The sequence below is a fragment of the Canis lupus genome, chromosome 16 (assembly GCF_048164855.1).
Source record: "Canis lupus baileyi chromosome 16, mCanLup2.hap1, whole genome shotgun sequence".
Lineage (NCBI taxonomy): Eukaryota > Metazoa > Chordata > Mammalia > Carnivora > Canidae > Canis > Canis lupus.
This window is the reverse complement of record NC_132853.1, coordinates 49,794,120-49,818,430: the sequence shown is the minus strand read 5'-3', so window position 1 is coordinate 49,818,430 and position 24,311 is coordinate 49,794,120. Positions and strand designations below refer to the sequence as shown.

The 24,311-nt window shown below is 57.2% G+C and overlaps 1 protein-coding gene across 2 annotated transcripts in view; it reads left to right on the top strand.

Annotated features, from left to right (window-relative positions):
* Positions 1–23,329, top strand: part of MRC2 (mannose receptor C-type 2) — a 54,908-nt gene extending 31,579 nt beyond the window's left edge. Inside the window, exons 2-30 of one of the 2 annotated variants that reach the window (XM_072781252.1) lie at positions 663–1,064; positions 1,763–1,936; positions 2,138–2,302; positions 2,486–2,599; positions 2,960–3,103; positions 5,866–6,054; positions 6,216–6,370; positions 7,287–7,394; positions 9,525–9,640; positions 10,119–10,267; positions 10,850–11,067; positions 11,781–11,923; positions 13,014–13,116; positions 13,378–13,516; positions 13,629–13,664; positions 13,915–14,075; positions 14,174–14,241; positions 14,986–15,086; positions 15,375–15,517; positions 18,656–18,770; positions 18,908–19,071; positions 19,237–19,345; positions 19,827–20,065; positions 20,205–20,373; positions 20,468–20,617; positions 20,915–21,034; positions 21,215–21,394; positions 21,848–21,874; positions 22,017–23,329. In XM_072781252.1, coding sequence (XP_072637353.1) covers positions 663–1,064; positions 1,763–1,936; positions 2,138–2,302; positions 2,486–2,599; positions 2,960–3,103; positions 5,866–6,054; positions 6,216–6,370; positions 7,287–7,394; positions 9,525–9,640; positions 10,119–10,267; positions 10,850–11,067; positions 11,781–11,923; positions 13,014–13,116; positions 13,378–13,516; positions 13,629–13,664; positions 13,915–14,075; positions 14,174–14,241; positions 14,986–15,086; positions 15,375–15,517; positions 18,656–18,770; positions 18,908–19,071; positions 19,237–19,345; positions 19,827–20,065; positions 20,205–20,373; positions 20,468–20,617; positions 20,915–21,034; positions 21,215–21,394; positions 21,848–21,874; positions 22,017–22,237 — 4,322 coding nt within the window. In that variant the 3' untranslated portion in view covers positions 22,238–23,329. Of the gene's footprint in view, positions 1–662; positions 1,065–1,762; positions 1,937–2,137; positions 2,303–2,485; positions 2,600–2,959; positions 3,104–5,865; positions 6,055–6,215; positions 6,371–7,286; positions 7,395–9,524; positions 9,641–10,118; positions 10,268–10,849; positions 11,068–11,780; positions 11,924–13,013; positions 13,117–13,377; positions 13,517–13,628; positions 13,665–13,914; positions 14,076–14,173; positions 14,242–14,985; positions 15,087–15,374; positions 15,518–18,655; positions 18,771–18,907; positions 19,072–19,236; positions 19,346–19,826; positions 20,066–20,204; positions 20,374–20,467; positions 20,618–20,914; positions 21,035–21,214; positions 21,395–21,847; positions 21,875–22,013 lie in introns of both variants that reach the window. The other variant, XM_072781251.1, reaches the window with a different exon arrangement.
* The last annotated feature ends 982 nt before the right edge of the window (positions 23,330–24,311 follow it).

The following is a 24,311-nucleotide window of genomic DNA, read 5'->3' as shown; positions in this document are numbered from 1 at the left end:
AGGAACTTTGCTGGGAAAGCCACACAAGGTCGTGGAGATTGGGATAAAATTGTAATGTGCTGTGTGACATCAGTGCCTCCACTGCCCCTCAGAAGATCTTTGGAAAAGCCTACAGTACCCTACCTGATATGTGGAGTTGGGTTGGCTTTTGAAGGCAGGACAGAGAGCCAAGTCCTGCCTCCAGGTTGAGCATGGGGCTAGAGCAGGGACTGGTCATGCGGGCTCTGCCTCATGTGAGGACAGGAAGGGCTGGGGGCCCTCAGAGGGCTGGGGGTGAGGACTGGGTGATTTAACATCTGAGAGAAGGTTTGCAACCTGGCGCCAGGCTCAGGGGCAGTGCCAGCCTCAGGGGCAGCGCCAGCCTCAGGGGCAGCGTCTGAAGGTGGCACTGGCCATTAAGAGCCAGCCCAGAGGGCAGCCCCAGTGGCGCAGCAGTTTAGCGCCATCTGCAGCCTGGGGTGTGATCTTGGGGACCTGGGATCAAGTCCCAAGTCAGGCTCCTAGCATGGAGCCTACTTCTTCCTCTGCCTGTGTCTCTGCCTCTCTCTCTCTCATGAATAAATAAATAAATAAATAAATAATCTTAAAAAAAAAAAAGAAAAAAGAGCCAGCCCAGCCCAGAGAACCCCTGTGATGGCTTCATGTCCTGCCTTCCCTTCCAGAGCCCAATGTCTTCGTCATCTTCAGCCATGGACTGCAGGGCTGCCTGGAGGCCCAGGGGGGGCAAGTCAGAGTCTCCTCATCCTGCAATGCCAGTCTTCCTGCCCAGCGCTGGAAGTGGGTCTCCCGGAATCGGCTCTTCAACCTGGGCACCATGCAGTGCCTGGGCACAGGCTGGCCGGGTACCAACACCACAGCATCCCTGGGCATGTACGAGTGTGACCGGGAGGCACTGAATCTCCGCTGGCACTGTCGCACACTGGGTGACCAGCTGTCCCTGCTCCTGGGGGGTCGCACTGGCAACTCGTCCAAGGCTGGTGGCCTCGAGCGTGGTGACCAGACCCGCAGCGGCCAGTGGCGCATCTATGGCAGCGATGAGGATCTGTGTGCGAGGCCCTACTATGGTGAGAGGCTTCTTGCAGGGAAGGGGAGAGGGGTGTCAGGAGGACTGGAGCCATCTCACTCCTGTGAGATGCAGGAGTGACAGGGCCTTTGGCCTCTGCGGACCTTTGGCAGAGCCATATCTTTAACTGCAGTGGGAAACATTTTGGAATAATTAAGAAAATTCACTTCAAAGCATTTATTTTCAAGAAATTACAAAATTAATACATACTTGTAAAGACCTCAAACAGTACAAAAGTGTGTAACGTAAAATTAAATGAAAATTCCCTTCCAGGCCCACTCTCCAGGGGAGACCCAAGCCTAACTCCCATAGGTGTCTGGATCCCGATTTTGCAGGGGTGACCGGGAACCAGAGTTACCTGGTGCGGGGCCTTTTCTGGTGGACAGCTCTGCACTGGGGGGTGGGGCCTTTTCCTGTAAGACGTCCTGATCTCTGAGCCGGAGCTTGTGGGGGGAGGGGACAGCATTAGGGACATCAGGAGAACCCCTTCCTGGCCCTGTGAGATGGCCAGCAAGACCTACTCCCAGGCTCCTGCGTTGACCTAGTGCCAGAGGGAGCCTGAAAGCCATAAGCAGCACTTGGGCTGTAGCATCAGCGCCCCGGCCTTGGCTCCCTGGGAGAGGGGGTTTTCCGAGAGGGCTGGGGGAGGTGGGCAGCCTCTGGGGTCCAGATGCCAAGGGCCTGGCTCCCTTCCTGCAGAGGTCTACACCATCCAGGGGAACTCCCACGGGAAGCCATGCACCATCCCCTTCAAGTACGATAACCAGTGGTTCCATAGCTGCACCAGCACAGGCCGTGAAGACGGGCACCTGTGGTGTGCCACCACCCAGGACTACGGCAAGGACGAGCGCTGGGGCTTCTGTCCAATCAAGAGTGAGAGCAGGGTGGAGGGGGTGGGCCAGGGCGGCTCCTGGGGGCGGGCCCCGAGGGGCCTCAGGGCAGGTGGAAGAAGCTCAGGACTGGGGTGATGGGAGGCCCCTCAGTATAGCCGGAGCAGCACGTGTGTGAGGGCGTGTCTCTGCCCTCCTTGAGGGGCCTGTGTGTGGGACCCACCTGGCACTGTCGCGGTGGCAGGTAATGACTGTGAGACCTTCTGGGACAAGGACCAGCTGACGGACAGCTGCTACCAGTTTAACTTCCAGTCCACCCTGTCGTGGAGGGAGGCCTGGGCCAGCTGCGAGCAGCAGGGGGCAGACCTGCTGAGCATCACGGAGATCCACGAGCAGACCTACATCAACGGTGCGGCGGCGGGCAGTGCGGGGGGGGGGGGGGCTCTGCGGGGACCCGGAGACCCGGGCCCCATCTTTGGAGGGCCCTGAGCCCTTTCTGCTGGTGGGGAGGGGAGGCCACCTGGAGGGGGCACAGAGTGAGGAGGGCGGGGGGGGGGCGATCCCCGCCTTCCCGCGTCTGTCCTGCTGTCAGGGCTCCTCACCGGCTACAGCTCCACGCTGTGGATTGGCCTTAATGACCTGGACACCAGCGGAGGCTGGCAGTGGTCCGACAACTCGCCCCTGAAGTACCTCAACTGGGAGAGTGGTGAGGCGGGGGGTTCGGGGCGCGGGGCGGCCTGGGGGCTGCAGAGGCGTTTGGCCTTATTCCTGCTCCAGGCCGTGGGGGGGGGCGGCGGGGCAGATTTCCACCCCCTCCTGGACTGCCCCTGCCTCATGCAGTGCTCCCGTGGGACCGAGGCCCCGACGCCCTCTCCGCGGGGCGCGGGGCGCGGGCTGGGTTGCAGGCCTGGCCGGGGAGGCGGCCCCGGGCCTGAGCCCGCGCTGGGCGCAGAGGTTGGGACCCCGTGGGCTCAGGGAGGAGGCAGCGGGAGGCCCCGAGGAGCGCCCAGGGGCCGGGCTGTGAGTTTCCCTCTCCTGGGGTGCCGGCGCCCTGCCCTCCCCACAGATCAGCCGGACAACCCGAGCGAGGAGAACTGCGGGGTGATCCGCACGGAGTCCTCGGGCGGCTGGCAGAACCGCGACTGCAGCATCGCGCTGCCCTACGTGTGCAAGAAGAAGCCCAACGCCACCGCCGAGCGGCCGCCGCCCGGTGAGCCTAGGGGCGGGGCCTGCGCGGGGCGGGGCGGGGCGGGGCGGGGGGGCCCGTCGGGGACTCTGATCCCGCCTGTGCTGAGAAACAATTGGAATGCGCTATTAATTCTTTGCGAGAACCTTCGTCAAGAACTGTGCTAAATGCCGGCACTTGGCACTGTCCTTGTGGCAGTCACACTCCGCCAGAGGGTGACAGACCTCTCAACACACAATTAGAGTATCCTGAGTTATGTACCATTATAAAAATATGTGTAATAAATTTAGAGATGAAATGCCTAGAGAAGAAGCCGCTTAAGCTCCTGGGAGTTAAGATGGGTTGCTGCGTGGAAGTGACAGTTGATTTGGACCTTTCAAGTTGACTGTAAGTTTAAAAAGGCATAAAGAGCTGTGAGGGAAGGGCATTCCTGGCAGAGGGAACTGCATGTGCGAAGGTGTACAGGCCTAGACACAGACAGCAGCTTCAAGTTTGGTGAGTACTGCAGTCCAGTTGGAGTATAGACTCTAATTACTTAAAGTGTGGTTTTTGGAAGAGCAGCATAGCATCCCCTGGGAGCTGGTTATAAATGTAGAATCTCAGCCTCCACCTCCAGCCCCCACCTGCATTTCATAAGATCCTCAGGCAATACATGTGCAGGTGCAGCTGGGGTGCACTGGCTTAGCATGGTGCTAAAGAGACTAGTTGAGGGCAGCCCTGGTGGCTCAGTGGTTTAGCCCCGCCTTCAGCCCAGGGCCTGATCCTGGGGACCCGGGATCGAGTCCCAAGTCCGGCTCTTTGCATGGAGCCTACTTTTCCCTCTGCCTGTGTCTCTGTCTCTCTCTGATGAATAAATAAATCTTAAAAAAAAAAAAAAAAAAAAAGAAAAAGAAAGAATAGTTCTGAAAGGTAGGTCACAGCCAATCCCTGCAGGCTCTTGGCTGCTGGTTCCAGTTTGGGTGGGGAGCCTCTGCAGGTTCTTAAGCCAGGGAGTGCTTTGCTCACATCTGTGATTCATGGAGATAGCTCTCTGGGCCTTTGGCGGCGGTTGGAGCTCCATAGTGCTCTGAGTGCAAATCACAAATAAACTCCAACCACTTGCAGGGCTATTGTAAGGGTGGAGATCTGGCCTGGCCCCAAAGGATCATGTCCATCCATGTCAGAGGATGTTTATCTATAGGTTGGAAGAGCTACTACCGTAATCTGGTAGCCGTGGGAATGAAGAGGGAATTCTTTTTACAAGAAAAAAACATCAAACCCAGAAAAAAATCACAGGCTCACAGAAAGTAAAGAGCTTACTGAGCAAGACTTCTGCTTCTGACCACTAAAGTATTGCCAAAGGGCTGTCAGCTGGCCACTGCTTTCTCTTCTCCCCTAAGGGGTCAGAAGCAAAGGCTGAAAGCGCTGGTGCCTCAGACCTAGGGCACTTTACTTCTAGCTGGAGGGAGCCTGCGGCAGGCATCAATTCTAGGTCATCTCAGAAGTTGCTTTGTGAAGGAGGGAGGGCCCCACTTTGGGCAGGCCTAGCCTATCTGGCCTCCTTTGGGCCTGACCCCTCCCCAAGTCCTCTGTCCGTGGATCTTCCCAGTATGGCCAGGGGAGAAGTCTCCTGTGGGGCCTCATGGACCCACAGATATGTCTGTGGCCATGAAATGCCTCTTCCATCCCACTCTGAGCTAATTCTTGGATGCATTCTGCGTTTTGGGTCTCATCCCACAAGGCATGTCATTCCAAAGTCATGCATCATTGTGCTCCCAACACATCCACATTTCCTGAGCTTCCCTCCTCCCAACAGCCCAAGAAGGCCCCCTCGGGTCTGAGCTGGGTTCTGTCTGTGGCAGCTGCCTCGGGTCTTAGATTGGAGGCTGAGATGATTAACAAGTCTGAGCCCAGGAGTGAGTGGGCCCAGGCTCAGCTCTCCCCACTTTGCTGGGCCTCCGAGAAACAGCATGTTAGACCCTGGAGCATCTCTGGGAATGGAGTGGATCCCAGAGTCAGTCTAGGGTGATGCTTCGAGTGGGCACATGCTTTCCCACCTGGCCGGCGGAATCTTGCCCAAGCCTGACATTGTGGGTGGTTTAGTGAAGTCTTGTTTTCTCTTGCCAGGGCCCAGGTGAGGGCTTGTTTGCTTCAACTGCTCTGGGACTCCAATCCTAGAAAGTGAACCTGAAATGAGTAGAAGTGGGAGTGAGGAAGAGCTTGTTACTGGTTGGTTTCTCAACCCTGGGTGGAGCCCCAGGTAGAGGAAGGAGCAAGAGGAGAAATACCCACTAGGGGATTTCTTCCAATCAGCCATGACTTCCTGGGCCACTAGCCTGGTGGGCCCCACTTCCCCATCCCTTCATCCTGGACTGCCAGGGTCAGCATGAAGTCCACACTCCATATGTACTATTTGAGGTAGTGACAGTAGTTTCATTTATTAAGCAAGGTGGACATAAGCTAAGTTTGCACTATAGTAGGAAACTCCATTTACAGAGGAGGAAGCTGAGGCTCCCAGGGCTGGCCTGACCTGAGTCCCCACCCGTCTGTTTCTGAAAGCCCCAGCTGGAGGGGTTATCCTATCTGGGGTGAAATCCGCCACCACCATCTGGGCCACCAGGCTCCCTGGAGGGCTTTGTCTTTTTTGCATCACTCAGCATTGAGAGCTGTTCTGGTGGCCAGGGCTGATCTGAGACGGGTTTGGGAAGGAGGTGACTTCAGGGCCCTGTCTGTGTTGACACTCAGCGGGTCTGAGCACCCTGGCTGGGTGGCTTGGTCCCTGAACGGCACCTTGTGGGTCTCTGCAGATGTATGGGCCAATGTGAAGGTGGAGTGTGAGCCCAGCTGGCAGCCCTTCCAGGGCCACTGCTACCGCTTGCAGGCCGAGAAGCGCAGCTGGCAGGAGTCCAAGAAGGCATGTCTGCGGGGCGGGGGTGACCTGCTCAGCATCCACAGCATGGCAGAGCTGGAGTTCATCACCAAGCAGATCAAGCAAGGTGAGGGACTGCTCGTCCACACTCCCGGGGCAGAGGGCAGGGCCTCCTCAGTGCCCATCCTGTCCTGGCCAAGAGGTCCTGGGACTGTCTCTTTGTCCGTTGCCGGTGGCCGAGGCTGACCCCTCCCCGTCCTCTCTCTCCTCTCTCCTGCTGCATCCCAGAGGTGGAGGAGCTGTGGATTGGCCTCAACGATTTGAAACTGCAGATGAATTTTGAGTGGTCTGATGGGAGCCTTGTGAGCTTCACCCACTGGCACCCTTTTGAGCCCAACAACTTCCGGGACAGCCTGGAGGACTGTGTCACCATCTGGGGGCCGGTGAGAACCCCCTCTCCCCAGCCTTCTGGTGCAACCCAGACTAAAGGAGCGCTACTGTCAGCTCCTACCTCCACACCACCACCCTGTTGCCTCTCAGAAACCCCCACTTCTCCATCAACCCCTTCTCTTCCACATGAAGTGTTCGAATCCTCCTGCCCCCGACTGGCTGAGTCACCTTGGGCAAGTTACTTAACCTCTCTGTGCCTCTGTTTCCTCATCTGTCAATGGAACACTAACAGTGCCAACCTCAGAGAGTCTTTGGGGGGATTAGAGGGGTTAATTCTCATGCAGCCTGAGGACGCTGCCTGGCGCCATCTTGGTCTGCCAGCTGCTCTTCCCCGCCGGCAGGTGGCATCAGAAGCCGCATTTTATGGACACATTCCCTTGGCCGCTCGGTGCCAGCCCTACCCAGCCCAGGGTCCTGTCTCCTCAAAAAATGATGGGGTGGTGACTCTGCCATGGCTTTGGTTCTGATGCAATGTGGGGAGATGAAGGAGTTAGCGGAGGCCTTCGAGCGGACCTAAGAGATCCTTTAAAAAGACAAAGTCCGAGAAAGAGGATACTGACTCCGGGGACAGATAAGACATTCTGCTGTGACATACTGCACATGGTGCCAGGACTATGGAGACAGAGCCATCTGGCATGAGGGATGCTATTTAAAAATTTATAAACAGTTATTTGTTGAGTGTCTGCCACGTGCCAGGCATCCTCCTGGGGCCTGGGCTGCAAACACCTCTGCCCTCTGGATGGAGCCAAAGGCAGACAAACTGCTGGCCAGGAGCCGGGGAACACAGGACAGCCTTGGAACACAGAGAGGTCAAGCAAGTGGACGCAGGGGCAATTCTGAAAATCAGCTTCACCTTCAAGGGGTTTGGGGGAGGGAGGGCTGAGACTCTCCCTCATCCTGTGTCCCTAGGAAGGTCGTTGGAACGATAGCCCCTGTAACCAGTCCTTGCCATCCATCTGCAAGAAGGCAGGCCAGCTGAGCCAGGGGGCGGCCGAGGAGGACCACGGCTGCCGGAAGGTGAGGGTGCTTCTGGAGCTGCTCCTGGTGGTGGTGGGGGGGCAACCAGAGGAGTTCCCAGGGGAGGGAGGAGGCAGATGGAGACCTGCAGCCTCCCGTGGCCTCCTCCCTTGCTTGGCTTGTCCCTTCTTCCTGCTCTCCAAACTGCTCCGTTCCAGAAAAGGGTGATAGTGGATGAGGTGGGGTGGGGCCCCTCTCCATGAAGAAGCTACTTCCCAGAGGCAGCAGGGAACAGGAGGTGGGGGGGCAGGCCCCCGAGTCATCACCTGAGTGAGGCTGCCAGGGTGCACCCCAGTCCTGCTTGGCCACCTCTGCTGGCACCCCTTGCCGTCTGATAGAGTGTGTGCTTGTCTGTCTCCCCCCGGACAATGAGGCCATCCTGGTGTCGCCTTGCTGTGTCCCTAGCCCCAGGGGCTTCCAGGTGTGAGGGAGGGAGGGGATGAAGACTGACTGGGTTAGTGGGCCAGTGAGTGTGTGACTGAGGGTGTGGGTAGGTGGTGCCGGTGTCCTCCTCCAGGCCCTCCCCGGCCTCCCACCACCTGGCCCCCAGCCAAGCAGGGGGGTGAGCGGTGTGGGTGAATATGGGGAGGTTACTCAAAAAAGACACTTCATGGTGCTTTGGCCCCTGATGGCTCCAGCTGCCAAGGCCACGCTCCTGCCAGCCTGTACCTGTCAGTTTGGCTTCTCATTCTGTTCTCCTTTGGATTAAGCCCTTCACCGCACCCTGCCTCCTGTGAACTCCAAGCTCTGCCCCAGGGGGAGGGGCCTGAAACAACAGGCATGTACCCACAGTGGGGAGGAGAGAGAGCAGACAGGGACCCTGCTGAAGCATCCAGGAGGCTGGCAGGGTCAGGGACTGGCCCAGGGGCTCTGACCTGGCTCGGGGTGAGGTGGTGGCAGGGGAGGAGGAGTGACTAGCTTCTCTGAGCATCCGGGCCACCCGACCTGTGTGTGCAGTGTTGTGCAGCCCCAGTTAATGCCCTGGGAGAGCCGAGATCTTCCCACAGTCCCACCGTCTACCCCAAGGTGTTCCCCGTCCCCCACCTTCTCTTTTGCTCTGGCTCCTGCCCACGGGGCTGTCTCTCTCCTAACCTTGAGTCTACCCTAAGGCTTCCCATTTCAAGGGCTCCTGGAGAGGAAGGCCCTGGCACCTGGTGTCTCAGGAGGAGCAGGGCTGTGGTGAGGACAGGCAAAGCCTTTGCGGTGCGGGTTCGAGTCCAGGCTCCACCTTGTACTATCTGTGTATGAAATCCAATCACTTAATTTATCTGAGCCTCAGTTCCTCTTTTGAAAGGCAGCAGCAGAGAGCTCAGGGTGGCCCAAGGGGAGAGGAGTCTCCCTTGGGTAAAGGCTTGCTTGGTCTCGTGGGGGTCCGATGGTAGAGAGCCAGCCCCTCAGGAGCAGTGGTCTCTTCCAAAGCTTCACTGCTTCTCACTGAGGGCCTGTCCCCCCACCCCAGGGTAGGTGCACCCTCCACTTACTCTACCTTTTCCAGGACCCAAGGATTACCTGGGCCCTCTGCATCCTGGCAGCCCTCCCAGCTTTTCAGCTCTGTTTCTTTTTCTTTTTTTTTTTTTTAATTTTTTTTTTATTTTATTTATGATAGGCACACAGTGAGAGAGAGAGAGGCAGAGACACAGGCAGAGGGAGAAGCAGGCTCCATGCACCGGGAGCCCGATGTGGGATTCGATCCCGGGTCTCCAGGATCGCGCCCTGGGCCAAAGGCAGGCGCCAAACCGCTGCGCCACCCAGGGATCCCCTTCAGCTCTGTTTCTTAGCCAACTGGCAATTTTCCCACTGTGACTCTTGGTTTAAATGCCTAGAGAGGAGTCCAGTGGGCCACTCATCTTTTTTCACCAACCCACCGGCAGATCAGCCACCCTTGAGCCATGCTCACCCTCCAGTCTGACAGTTGTGGGTAACGGTAGGGAGGGGAGTGTGAGGCTGATGAGGTGCAGAACACAGCACGGGAAGAGCTGTCCCTGGCGTCAAACCAGTCCCCTCTGTCCTGTGCCCAATCCTGTGGCACGCTCAGTGATGCCACTGCTGGCACTCCCCACCCAGGATTTATGGGTGAGGGAGGAGAGTCCTCCCCGCAGACATCCCTCTTCTGCCCATCTCTCGAGCCAGGGTTGGACATGGCACAGCCCATCCTGCTACTGGCTGGGGGAGGACCAAGTAACCTACAGTGAGGCCCGGCGCCTGTGTACCGATCACGGTTCCCAACTGGTCACGATCACCAACAGGTACAGGACGGGCATGTGCCCAGACCAGCCCTCATTCCTATCCTGGCCCAAACAGGGTGGCATTTGCCATCAAGCGCACAGGGACTAAGTCCTTGGAGCCTCAAATGGCTAATGTCATCATAAGAATTTTTCAAATATCATCACAAGAATGACTCCTGTTATTTAGTGACCCCGTTGTGGGGCAGGGCCTGGACAGGGGCACAAACAGGTGTAGGTGTGGGCTGCCTGCCCAAGAGAGGGCTGGGCTGTGTCTGTTTCTCTCTACTTTCTTCTCAGCCAGGCACAGAGGTGCAGGCAGTAGGGGGGAAGGTCAGTTGCTGTGTGTCAGCTGCAGGGTCTCCATGGGCCCCCACTTGCCCTAAGCAAGTTACCGGGTATAACACTGAAGTTCCTGGGGCAGGGCATCTGGCCTGTGGTTCAGGGACTGAGGGGTAAGGGGTGGTGGGAGCTCCCTGCCTGACCAGCTTCTCTCCCACAGGTTTGAGCAGGCTTTTGTCAGCAGCCTCATCTACAACTGGGATGGCGAGTACTTCTGGACTGCCCTGCAGGACCTCAATAGCACCGGCTCCTTCCGCTGGCTCAGTGGGGATGAGGTCATGTACACCCACTGGAACCGGGACCAGCCCGGTGAGCCCCTCCTCTGTGGCACCTGCTCAACCCCTTCTCTGACTTTCCTTGGGAAAGCCAGGAGGCCGTATGGGCCTGCTGCTCAGGACCAACTCCCAGGGCCTCCCAGGAAACTGATCATTGGTACAGTGTGGGCAAGTGATTAGGAGCCCAGGCTCTGGGACCAAACCAACTGGCGCATCTTTGAGCCTCAGTTTCCCTTATGCCAAACAAGGATAACGGTACTTTGCTCATAGGGCTGACGTGAGGTTGAACTGGATAAATAGACCTGAAGTGCTTAGAGTAGTGCAAGCGCTGGCCATCAGAATTGTTGCCATTTCACACTCACTGTCTCTTTTAGCCTTTTCAATAACCTGATGAGACTGAGGATAAAACAGCCTCAGAGAGGTTAAGCAACTTGCCAGAAGATCTCCCAGGAGTAAGCACAGGGCTAGGACTGCCTCCATTCCCTTCCGGGCCCTGCAGAGCCCAGCAAGCTGGTCACCAGTGCAGGGGGCCGAGGCCGGGGAGGTGTGCTGTGGGGATGTGGGGGAGGGCCGGCCCAGGAGTCCTCAGCAAGCGGGTCTCTGCTCCCTCCTCCAGGGTATAGCCGTGGGGGCTGTGTGGCCCTGGCCACAGGCAGCGCCATGGGGCTGTGGGAGGTGAAGAACTGCACGGCATTCCGGGCTCGCTACATCTGCCGGCAGAGCCTGGGCACACCAGTGACACCGGAACTGCCTGGGCCAGATCCCACACCCAGCCTCACCGGCTCCTGTCCCCAAGGTTGGGGGTCAGACCCCAAACTCCGGCACTGCTATAAGGTAGGTAGCCGCTGGTGTGGGAGGAGGGAGAAAAACAAGCAAAGCCAGGGTCAAGGGCAGCCCCAGTGGGGCCCAGCCATGATCCAGGGTTCCAGGGCCACTATCTCCCCATCATGGACCACAGACGGAGGTAATCTCCGATGACGCTCTTGTCAGTGAAATTGCAGGTCTGGTACATAGTAGGTGCTTGATGAAGGTGAGGAATTGAGAAAAAAAAGACAAGGGAGAGAATTGATTTCAGAGGTTCCCAAATGTTGGGCCTGGGCTGGTTGCCTTTCACAATCACCTGGGCAGCTTGATAAAATAAATTCCAGGCTGCCATTATGGAGACTGGGATTCTTTAGGTTGGAGTAGGGCCTGGTCCTCTGATTTTTAAACTCTGCTGGGTTTGGGAGCCATCCTTATAGTCCAAGGTCTTTTATTACATGAGGAAATTGAGCCCAGGAAGGGGGAGGGACTTGCCCACAGCAAACAGTGGCTCCCTGGGATAAAAACCCAGGTCTTGGACTGGTTCCGGGATTTGGGCAGGGGGTGTTCTCTAGGAGCGGGCGATACTGGCTCCCCTCCCCTGAGGTTCATTCTCTGACGAGCAGGATTGTCTTAGCTAGCCTGCATTCCTGTCCAGTGAGGCCCCAGCCTCCTCCCTACTGCTGTCATAGGAGGCCAGGTGGACCAGTAGGGACAGCTTGGACACCTGGACTTTGTTCCTGTAGGTATTCAGCTCTGAGCGGCTGCAGGATAAGAAGACCTGGGTGCAGGCCCAGGGGGCCTGCCAAGAGTTGGGGGCCCAGCTGCTGAGCCTAGCCAGCTATGAAGAGGAACACTTTGTAGCCAACATGCTCAACAAGATCTTCGGGTACTGAGCCTGGGGCAGTGGCTTGCATGCACCTGTGTGGTTCTTGGTTTTGCTGGACACAGGGCAGAGGACAGGGTGAAGGCGCCTCCAGTGAGGCCTGTCTGAGGGCTCAGAATGACCTGTGTATCCGCAGCTAATGCTAGGATCGCCCTGTCCTTCAGGCAGCCCTGGTTGGAGACTCTGTTGCTCACCAGTGTCAGGGAGCCAGCAGTGTCCCCTGCAGACTCACAGACTTTTACGAAAGTAACTGCCCTCCCCAGCCCTCCTTGTCCATGGTAAAATCTTCTGCAAGTAGATCCAAGTTGAGCTTCCCCCCCACCCCCGACACCGTCCCATAACACCTCACTCTCTTCAATAAATAACTTTTCCTGAGAGACAGGAGGAGAAAAGCTACAGACCCCATGTCTGTCCTGTGGGCATCCTATGATACACAGCACCTATAATCCCTTAGCAGTGGGAAACATCCGAATGGATTCAGGCTTCCCAAGATCTTAGTTCCAGGGACATGTCTTTCCAGCAAACATTAAGATTACGTTATTTGACTAGTAATTATAGTTCTCATTGATGGCCTCTTACCATGTCTCAGATTCTGCACTAAACATTTAATCCTCTTTCGGTCTTTTCTTCAGCCCTAAGAAGTAGACATTATCCTGGACCCATGTGGGCTGATAGAGAGGTTGGGTTATTTCCCCGGGGTCAGGGAGCTGCTCCATGGGTGAACCAACACTGGAATCTACTTTTATCTGATTCCAGAGCCCCAGGTCTATGCTCCAACTCCAGTGACTTACTAAACTCCCTGAAGTGAAAGCCTACAGAGTCTTGCTGGCAGAGCAAACCCCACCCAAAGGGAAGCCAGGGAAGGGAGCCAGGTCAGCCCTCCCCAGCCCCAGTGAGCTGGGCGCCTGGTCCAGCTAGGTCAGTTCTCTCTGGGGAGAGAACCCATAAAGGTGGCCCCAACAGTGTCTTGCTGGTGAGTGTGAAGCCCGGATGGTGAGGCCCCAGGACCTCAGGACTGCCCAGGTCACCTGCAAGGGGCTCCTGCCCCTCTCATCCCCATCTCTATTGTCCCCTCCCCTGGGTTGTGCTGAAGTGAATCAGAGCCGGAGATCCACGAGCAGAACTGGTTCTGGATCGGCCTGAACCGTCGAGACCCCGGAGCCGGGCAGAGCTGGCGCTGGAGCGATGGCTTGGGGGTGAGCCCGCCTGGAGGGGGCGGTCAGGGGCGGTCAGGGGTGGGCGGGGCCGTGGTGGGCGTGGTCTTAGGGGCGGGGCAGAGCCTGGCGGTGGGCAGTCTGCGGCCTGAGCAGGCCGGTTAGGGAAAGAGGGGCGGGGCGGGGCGGGGCGCCCAGCCGGGGTGGGGGTTCCTAGCGCCTGTCAGGCCTTTTATACGTCTGTTCTGGGGACGCGGAGGCCTGCGCCTCGTGCCGACAACCTTCTCCCACTCCCGCCTCCAGTTCTCTTACCACAACTTCGACCGGAGCCGGCACGACGACGACGACATCCGGGGCTGTGCTGTGCTCGACCTGGCCTCCCTGCAGTGGGTGGCCATGCAGTGCGAGACGCAGCTGGACTGGATCTGCAAGATCCCTCGAGGTTGGGTGGGATGGTGCTGGGGAGCGGGGCAGGGGGCGCAGGGCGGTGGGGCCGGGAGTCCAGGGGAGGGTCTCCCTTCCCTGCAGCATCGCTGTCCCTGTTGTCCCCGTAGGCACAGACGTGCGGGAGCCCGACGTCAGCCCACAAGGTAAGGCCCCCGGCCCACGGTGCTCCCCTTGGTGGTCGGGAGAGGGTGAGGGGCGTCACCTCTGGGGCCGGGCCTGGCGGGATGGAATGAAAGGAGTTAGGGATTCGAGCCCAGAGAAGAGGAATCGTGGCGCCTGGAACCCGTCTCCAAGCAGGGACAAGCCTGGGCTTAGAGCGGTGTCTGCGGGGGGCCCTAGGCGCTGGCAACCCCTGCTGGCCTCCAGTCCCACGCTCACACTGCCCCCCCGCAGGCCGGCGGGAGTGGCTGCGTTTCCAGGACACCGAATACAAGTTCTTCGAGCACCACTCCACGTGGGCTCAGGCGCAGCGCATCTGCACGTGGTTCCAGGCCGAGCTGGCCTCCGTGCACAGCCAGGCGGAGCTGGACTTCCTGGGGCACAACCTGCAGAAGGTGAGCACACCAGTGAGCATGGGCCTACGGGCAGTGGGAGGGCAGGCCCGGGGAGGCTAGGCCCTGCCAACCCTTATCTGCCTGACCGGTTTCCCCAGTTCTCCCGGGGCCAAGAGCAGCACTGGTGGATTGGCCTGCACACTGCAGAGAGTGATGGGCGTTTCAGGTAGGAGCCTTCCAGGGTCAGCAGGTGTGGGAGGGAGCCCGTGCCGGGAGCTCCGGGCACCACCCCCAGATGGGAGCTAGGGAGGCTGCCCACAGAGACAGATAGACCTGGATTTGAATCCAGCTCTGTTCCTCCCTGGCTGTGTGGCCTTGATCAAATGACTTAACCTTTGTGGGCCTTGATTTTCTCATCCAAAAATGAGCTTAATGAGGCCTGCCTGGTAAGATTGCTCTGAGGATTAGAAATAAGGTATGTGAAGTCCTTAGCATAGGACTTCATCCAGCATCCAGCACGTAATTGGGCACCAAATAATCGCAGCTCATATTATGCTGGGGCCACCCATGAATAAGACCCCCTCAGGACACGGGCAAGAACATACGATGTCCAGAGGGGCCTCTTTGTATTCAATACCCACCTACCATGCATGAGGGGGCTTGAGGCAGGAAGGATCAGGAGCACATGTTTATCTGAGCACACTGCTGCCCTTGCACCTCTGTTCTAGGATTCTTGGACTTTTCCAGTTAGCAAATGAGTGCCCATGGAGGGCTGCACCTTACGTGGAGGCACCAGGTCTTTAGGTCCCCAGCTACCCTGAGCTCAGTAGCCTCACTCTCAGCCTGCAGCCACTGAACCCCTGGACTTGGGCCCTTCCCTGCCCCCATCTTGGTGGCCTTCATTGCTGCATCCAAGGGAGGTTGGGCCCAGGGACAATGCTGGAGCCTTCTCTGCTCGGTGTCATTGCAGGTGGACAGATGGTTCCATTATAAACTTCATCTCCTGGGCACCTGGTAAACCTCGGCCTATTGGCAAGGATAAGAAGTGTGTGTACATGACCGCCAGCAGAGGTGAGGGCGAGGGCGGGGCAGGGAGGGTGCAGAAGCTGAGCAGAGGGTTGATGTTGGGGGAAGGGAGGTGAGCAGGCCCATCAGTCTCTTCTCAATCTCTTTGTTCCCACAACCCCAGGGGGGCTAGACCCAGAGAGGGGGCCTGTGCCCCTGATCCAGCAGCCACAGAGGACTGGAGTTCAGAGCCAGACACGGGCACCTGACCCCTGTGTCCTCTTCTTAGGGCATGAGGCAAGGGTGCTGCCAGCCCTGCCCCGTGCTAGAGTGACTGCCCTCCTCTTTCCACAGAGGACTGGGGGGATCAGAGGTGCCTGACAGCCTTGCCCTACATCTGCAAGCGCAGCAACAGCACTGGAGAGCCACAGCCCCCAGACCTGCCGCCCACGGCCCTGGGGGGCTGCCCCTCTGGCTGGAACCAGTTCCTTAACAAGGTAGGGGGGGCCACCTAAGGGATTCAGGGGAGGCGATGTGAACATGAGAGGGCTGAGCTTTAGGAGTCCTGGCCCTCTGGCAACATTAGAGTCATGGCCTCTTGCCTATACCCATTGACCTCTCTCCTACTTGGCCCCAGTGCCTGGGCCAGACTCCTGAAAAATAACTCTGTATAGTAGCCCCTTCTAATCCACCAGGTAATGAGGGTGTCCACATAGGTTGGTGAGTTGTCTAGATCAGTGGTCGCCAAACATTTTGATAATGAATCCCCTACTAGTAAAACACGATATTAAACATACGAAATATGTGTGTCTACATCAGGTATGTGTGTGTAAAGAAATACATATTTACTTCCATACTAATGTAGCGAATGTTGCACATAGTAAACTATGCGCAAGAGCAAAAGAATATGCGCTAAAGATTGAAAAGGAATATTTTTAAGTTTAAAAAATTTTTCTTTCTTTTTTTAAATTTTTCTTTCTTAGTGGAATGAGGAAAGTCCTCAGAAATGATCAATTATAAGAATTATTCACATTTAAATAATTTTAATAAGAGCCAGGTAATTGCATATATTTCATTATTTTAAAAAATCCCAGCCTGACACTTTCTGATTGGAGACTTCACAGGTCTTGTTTGAAGTTTGAATTATTTTAAAACATGGGTTTAATGGTTATTGTAGAGGAAAGTTGCCTCACAAAGGCAAATATATCAAAATGGAAAAGTTCATCCATCATCAACTGGGCTTTCTTTGTTTTTCAGTCCTTGTACCAATTAGACAAAGGTTTTTGTTTAAAAATCGGCTAGTACATCTCTGCATTTTAAATTAAACTGTCGGGGCTCCTGGATGGCTCAGTCAGTTAAGCGTCTGCCTTCAGCTTAGGTCATGATCTCAGGGTCCTGAGATCGAGCCCCACATTGGGCTCCCTGCTCAGTGGGGAGCCTGCTTCTCCTTCTCCCTCTGTTGCTCCCCCAGCTTGTGTGCAGGCTCTCTCTCTCTCTCTCTCTCTCTCTGCCAAATAAATAAATAAAATCTTTAACCTGCCTCATAAACTAATCAGGAGACCCGATTAAGATGGTTTAAGAACAAGTCTTTGGCAGATTTTTTGAAACATTCAGGAAATTCTTTTCCCAAGGGTTTTGAGTGTGCGGACAAGAAAGTTGGAGGCAGAAAGTTGGAGGCAGTAACGGTAATCAGGAGCCATATGTTTCTAAACATGTTTGCAGAATGTTCCTTCTAGAGTGTGAGTTTCTTTCCAAAAGTGGTTAGTTTTGTACTCATGGGCTGATTAGTCAGACCTGGTTAGATCTTCACTGTTCTTAGATAGTGGCTCACAAGAGCTTGTCCCAGGAAGAGAGGAGCACTATCTTCTTGTTGGTGCTGGCATCTCAAGTATGAGCTTCAATCCGTGCTTTCTTTGCGGACGTTGTAAAAACCATTTAGCCGGATTGTGAGGATTAGATTAGTTAACGCTAGATCATATAATCCATAAATCTTTGTCCTGCATTGGAGTGCAGCCAGCCTCTTAGTGTCATAGAGCTCTTACTGTCTTCAGAATATTCAAGCGAATATTATACCTTTCCTACCTTAAAAAAAGAAGAAAAAAAACATGTGCAATATTAAAAACTTGGGGAAAAAACAGAAAGAACGAAAATAAAACTCAGCCTTTCCAGAAATAGCCACTATTAATATTTATTACTCTGCTTCCTTCCTTTTTCCATGTAATTGAGATCATACTACGTAACACGTTTTTGTATCCAGCCTTTCTTTGTCAGTATTACATTTTCAGCATTTCCTCATATCATTACATTGCTTTTTTTCCAGAAACTTATTCTCCTGGCTTCTTCCACCTGATATAAAACAGAATGTATTGTATGTATGTAATTAGTCTCTTTCTTCATGTGTGTCGGCATCATTGTAAAGATACCGGTTACTCCCGTGGCAAAAGCCTCTGAACTGTGCGGGGCCGTTTGCCCTTTCACTGCCTTGCCCCAGACACCTTGCTTCGTGAGTTCTCTACCCCCTGCCACAGCCCCGTAGCATCTGGATGTGGGAGGAGAGAGTGAGAGCCTGCCTCCCCTCCCCCAGCTTCAAACTCCTGTAGGGTAGGGCCACTGGCCTCTGACATGCCACTTAATACACTTGCACATGGTGGGGAGACCCCGAGTGTTGCTGAATTGAGCTGATACTTCCTCTCTTTAGCTGCTGACACTTGCTGATACTGATGTGACCTTGCTGCTGCTAATTTTATGACTAATTTCACTGATTGTTTAAAAGAGGCCTCAGAATATCTCTGAACTACTTCTGTGAAATCAAATGCATGTGCTTTGTGATAAACCTTCCCTCAGACTCTTGCATCATTTCTGTGTTTATAGTGTTCAGCCCCAAATCTGACGTTTGCATCGGTAAGCTAATGCTAGAACTCATGCTCTTACTAAGAGCTTTCACTTCTGAAGCACTTGCTATCATGTTGTGCACTGTTCTCTTTAACTCTTAAAATGACCCCAAAAGACAGATATTTTTATGTTCCCATTTTACGGAAAGTTTATATCAGATCTGGAGTCTGACCTGCCCATGTCCCCTGGCCCCCTTTGTGACTCCAAAGCTTCCTTCCTTCCTTTCTCCCTCATCAGACTGAGGAGAAAATCACTGGAAATCATTCATTTTCAGAGCCTTCACTTGAGAGATTTCCCATAGAGCTGCTGCCTCACAAAGATCATTCAGAAGAGAAGATGAGAGTGTCGTACAGATGAACATTAAGTTCAAAGGAAAAAAAATAACAGATTTCAGGCAACATGCGGGAAGGTGTTGAGCTAAAATCGAGGCAGCCCTTGTCCCCATGCATGGCCCAGGTGCTGTTGTCATAGGTAGTAGAGTCTTTGGTGGCCCAAAGACGTCCTGCCACTTACAACCCCCCCACCTCCCGCCAGGCATAGGCAAGCGTACGTGACTGTGCTGTGTCAGGCTGAGAGGGTGCCAGAGCCTTGCTCAAGGAGCCCCAGATGTCCTGGTTCTGTTCTGTTATTCTCACAGCCCTCGAAGCCTCACAGGGCCTACTGCTGAGTTCTACACAGCAGAGTTTCTGGGTTTGTGGGACAGGGTGGTGGAGGTGGACATCACGCCTCTCCCTCCGCCCCAGTGTTTCCGAATCCAGGGCCAGGACCCCCAGGACCGGGTGAAGTGGTCAGAGGCACAGTTCTCCTGTGAACAGCAAGAGGCCCAACTGGTCACCATTGCAAACCCCTTAGAGCAAGGTAGGGCCAGCCCATGGGAAGGCCCCAGTAATCCTCTGACACAGTGCCCCCCCCCCCCCCGTCAAAATGGCTAGACCAGAACGAGCAAGGGGCTGGCTGCCCTGTTGCTCATAACTCTCTCTTCTGGGGGACTGTAGCATTCATCACAGCCAGCCTGCCCAATGTGACCTTTGACCTTTGGATTGGCCTCCATGCCTCTCAGAGGGACTTCCAGTGGGTGGAGCAGGAACCTCTGCTGTATACCAACTGGGCACCTGGGGAGCCCTCTGGCCCTAGCCCTGCTCCCAGTGGTAACATACCGGTGAGGAAGCCCCCTCCTTGCCCCCCTGACCTGCAGCACTTGCCTTCACTCCCATGGTCCCCCTCTTCCAGCCTCTTTGCTGGGAATGCAGCCTCGGGGCGTGGGGGGGGCAGTGACACAAGGGGAGAGCTGCCCGGGCTCCTCTGAGCAGCCCCCTCCCCCCAGACCAGCTGTGCGGTGGTCCTGCACAGCCCCTCCGCTCACTTCACTGGCCGCTGGGATGATCGGAGCTGCACAGAGGAGACGCACGGCTTCATCTGCCAAAAGGGCACAGGTATGGGTCTCCAGTGACCTCGGGGATGTCAGCACTGGGCCAGATGCTGTGGGCCGTGCCTGGAGGAATGACGAAACGTGGTCCCTGACGTCACTCCCAGAATCTAGTATCTGCTTAGGACGCAGAGAGGCAGAAAGACCAGGCCCCAGTCAGAGGAAAAGGCAGTGAGCCCTGGGGCTCTCAGAAGGTTTGGGGGTCTGGAGGACCGAGCAGGTGCAGCTGGACACTGAGCAGGCCTGGTGTCGGGGAACCTGCATTTGTGCCTCTGAGGCCCCTGCGGCTCCTGTGTGTTCTCCCGGGCCCGTGGGGTCCGAGTGGGTCATGGCTCCAGCGAGCCCCTCAGCTTACAGGCAAGAAGGTATTATTCGTCACAGTGGCTGACACTTCCATCAGTCTGGGCCTGCTCTCTGGCCTCCCCCACTTCATGCCTGGGAATGGGGTGAGGGCGGGCCTGGCCTGAGCCCTGCCCCCTTCCCTCCAGACCCTTCCCTGAGCCCGTCCCCAGCCGCGTCACCCCCAGCCCCGGGTACCGAGCTCTCCTACCTCAACGGCACCTTCCGGCTGCTGCAGAAGCCTCTGCGCTGGCACGACGCCCTCCTGCTGTGTGAGAGCCGCAACGCCAGCCTGGCACACGTGCCCGACCCCTACACCCAGGCCTTCCTCACACAGGCCGCCCGAGGGCTGCGCACCCCACTCTGGATCGGTCTGACTAGCGAGGAGGTGGGCCCCCCACAGTCGGCCCGGCGCCAGGGCCGGCACCGCTCCCTTGATTTCCCTCCCTGTCTCCCCCCAACTCCTGGCCTTACCTCGCCTGCCTCTGTCCCCCACCCTCCCACCCTGACGGCCCCCTCGTGCCCAGGGCTCCCGGCGGTACTCCTGGGTCTCGGAGGAGCCGCTGAGCTACGTGAGCTGGCAGGACGGCGAGCCCCAGCAGCCGGGGGGCTGTGCCTACGTGGATGTGGACGGGGCCTGGCGCACTGCCAGCTGCGACACCAAGTTGCAGGGGGCTGTCTGTGGCGTGAACGGTGGTGAGCGCCCAGCTGCCGGGGCGGGGCGGTCGGCAAGGCGTGGGCTGTCCCGGGGAGCACCCTGGGCCATCTGCTCAATCCTGCACCCCCACAGGGCCCCCTCCTCCCCGAAGAATAAGCTACCATGGCAGCTGTCCCCAAGGGCTGGCTGACTCTGCATGGATTCCCTTCCGGGAGCACTGCTACTCCTTCCACATGGAGCTGCTGCTGGGCCACAAGGAGGCGCTGCAGCGCTGCCAGAGAGGTGGGCCAGGGCCGGCTAGAGCCCATGGGGGGTCGTTTCAGGTGGTGGCCCCTACCGTGGACACCTACAGGCTCCATGGGTGCAGTCCCTGTGCCACACTCTGCCTGTAGGCAGTGCTCCCACATACGTGCCCCATCAGTTTCCAGTGCACAGAGACCACGTGTGACATTACCCGTAGATAACCCGTGCCACTCAGGCTGCTGGAGAAGAGGGCTGGGGCCTCTCTGGGGTGGGGGGTGTCTCTGCTCCCCCAGGGAGACCACTGTGTGTCCTGATGCGGGTCCCCCTTGTGTCCAGCGGGCGGGGCGGTCCTGTCTATCCTGGATGAGATGGAGAACGTGTTTGTCTGGGAGCACCTGCAGAGCTCTGAGGGCCAGAGTCGGGGGGCCTGGCTGGGTATGAACTTCAACCCTAAAGGTGGGTGCCCTGGGTGTGGCATCAGGTGGGAGGGTGAAGCCTTAAGATGTGGGGAGGATGCCTTCCACCAGGGCTCGGTGGGTGTGAGGACTTGGGGGGAGGTGAGGATTGGTTCTAGAACAGACCTGCTCTCCCACCTGCGCCTCTCCCCGCGCCCCCTCAGCACCTTGTCTCCCACAGGAGGCACCCTCGTCTGGCAGGACAACACAGCTGTGAACTACTCCAACTGGGGACCCCCCGGCCTGGGCCCCAGCATGCTGAGCCACAATAGCTGTTACTGGATCCAGAGCAGCAGTGGGCTTTGGCGCCCAGGCGCCTGCACCAACATTACCATGGGCGTTGTCTGCAAGCTCCCCCGAGGTGGGTGCCTGGCAGGCACAGCGCAGCCTCCTGCCACCCCCGCTCAGCTGGCACGGGGCCTGGGCTGGGGGCCAGTGACGAGGTGGACTGGAGGGCAGGACCGGACAGGCCCGGGCCGCCAGGACCCTCCCCTGGGATAAATTGGTCTGTAGGAGGGACTGGCCCTTCCTACAAATTTCCAGATGAGACAGCAAACCCATCATTTTGTAGCGGTTAAGGGCACAGATGGGGTTCAAGCCCTGGCCAAACCACTTACCAACTCTGTGACCCCCGGCAAGTTCCTTAGAGTCTGTGGCCTCAGTTTCTTCCTATGTAAAATGAGGATGATGACAGTACCCACAAGATCAAATGAGCTAATAAAGTGCTGGGCACTCAAGAAGTGCTCTATATGTGTTTGCTTATTTTTACTGTTACTGCTTCACTTACTAACTGGTCCCTCCCTCTTCCTTGCAGCCGAGGAGAGCAGCTTCTCTCCATCAGGTGAGTCCAGGCCTGGGCTGAGACAAGCCCTCTCCCCACTTCGCCCAGCACGTGGGGACATTGGGGGGCATGGGTGGAGGTGCGGGTGGGAGTGGCGGGGCTGGGCTCGGCCTCACCCTGAGCGGTGGGCTTGCTGCAGCAGCGCTCCCAGAGAACCCAGCGGCCCTGGTGGTGGTGCTGATGGCGGTGCTGCTGCTCCTGGCCCTGCTGACCGCAGCCTTGATCCTCTACCGGCGGCGACAGAGCGTGGAGCGCGGGACCTTCGAGGGCGCCCGGTACAGCCGCAGTGCCTCTGGCCCCGGCGAGGCCACGGAGAAGAACATTCTGGTGTCTGACATGGAAATGAATGAGCAGCAGGAGTAGAGCCAAGGGCGTGGGCAGGGTGGGCACAGGAGGAATGGGGAGGCTGGGCCCTGGGTCAGCCGGGCCCCCCACCAGGTACCAGTCCAGGTGGCCTATGGAGGGGGACCTTTGGGAGCCGCTCTTGGGAACTGGGGCTGATCAGGGCGTGGCTGCTGGGAGCCTCCCTCCCATATGAGGGCTGGGCTGAGACCTGGCTGAGTGCAACGTGGTGTTTCCCTTTTGGGGCGGGGGGCTAAGGTCTTGTCACCTGGGCCTGTGCCCCCACGGTGACCAGAAGCAGGACAGGAGCCTCTTTCTGCTCCTTTCTCCCCAGGCCCCCCTGCCCAGGCCTGCTGACCCATGCCCCAGGACCCCCTTTCTCATTGCAGAGCCTGAGGACCCTCCCCTGGGCCCTCAGCTAGCCTCTGTTGCTTCTCTCCTTCCTGGCAGCCTTGGCTCTGAGCCCTCCCACCCCCATTCCGTCTCCCTGCTTCTCATGCAGCCCGTCCTTCTGAGCCAGGGCCCCAAGGTTTGGGGAGCCCTGTTGCTCATGGTGGGTGTCAGCTGAGGGGGCCAAGCATGTCACTCCTGTGCCTGCTGGGGTGGTCCATGGGACGTGGAGGAGGGGCCTGGGCTGGGCCTGAGAACGAGAGCCCCATTGGGGTGTCAGCTGTGCTGGAGACAGGACCAGGAGAAACACCCTGACCCCCAGGGGGTGACCGGGCTGAGGTGTCATCTCCTGCTGGTTGGGGGAGGGCTCTGTCCCTAAAGAGTCCCCTGTGGGGACCATAGTAAGTACCCTCACGTTTCCAGCTCCTGGCTCTGGTTGGAAGAGAGAGAGGAGGGGGTTGTCAGAGTCCTGGGGGGGGGGAGGGGGGGGAGGTTTGGAAGCAGGAGACCGCCCTCTAGTGGGGCCCAAAGGAACAGTGCCCCAGCTCCGGAGGGGCCCAGGCTGGGGTGGCCAGCCAGTCCCTGTGCTACGGCTTGGGACAATGTGAACACGGACTCAAACACATGGTCCTTTTTTTGTAGTTCTTAATTTTTTTTAATGTGCCATTATTGTGAGGGAAAAAAGAAAAAAAGAAAAGCAAACCAATAAAACACCTTTAAGAAGCTTGAGAGAGAAGGGTTTCTGCTTTGTTCTCTTGTCAGCCTTGTTCCTTGCACCATCTCAGAGGTAAATGTCATGTTTGGAGTTCCAGTCGTGCGTGCTTCTGCGGTCTACCATTTTGCTTCTGTCTCTGGGCCTCATGGGGACACCTGCACTCTTGTCTCCTCTCCTGGGCTCTTGCCCTTTGGGGCCTGCTCGCTATGTCCTCTGTGCCCCAGAGGGTGTGTGTGGGTGACAGCACGGGAGCCACCAGATGGCTGTGAGGGCTCTGGCCACTTAGCTCACCTGAGTTCAACGTGTGTGAGATGGGAGGCCGGGACGCGCTCCCTGGGGTTGCTCTACGGCTATTTGAGGATTAAATGAGATCCCCTGTGCCAAGCAGTTAGCCCCACACCTCCGAGTTCGTGCAGTAAGTGCCCCATAAACAGCTGCTATTGTTATTTGGGGCTGTGGTTCCCAGGGGGCATTGGAGGTGCCCTGGGTGGGGGCTCCACATCACCATCTTCCCAAGGTCGCTGTCATACCTGCCCCCGAGCTGTGAACAAGTGCATATGTGTCCTTGGGGAGTCTGGCTTTGAAACCCCTCGGAGGCAGGCAGTGGTCCTCAAGACTGCCCCTCCTGACTGTTCACTCTGGACACTTGAGCTGCAGACGCAGCAGCCAACAGAGAGGACTCTGCTAGTAAGCGATGGGTGCCAACGATGCCAGTCGTGCTGGGTGCGGGCACCAGGCCGTGGGGAGGGGTGTTAGTTTGGACCCGGTGGTGGGGAGGGTCTCGTCAGAGGAAGTAGGATGAACCTGAAGGAGGTGAGGGAGTGAGCGATACAGACACCTAGGCAGGTGGAGGCGGGGGGGGGGGGGGGGGGGTTGCTGGGCCAACCGTGGTGGTCCTTGGGGTGTCCCAGAGGAGGCCAGGCTGGCTAGAGGGCACGGAAGGGGAGCACGGATGAGCCTGATTCCCCGGGGCCTGTTTCTAGTAGGAAG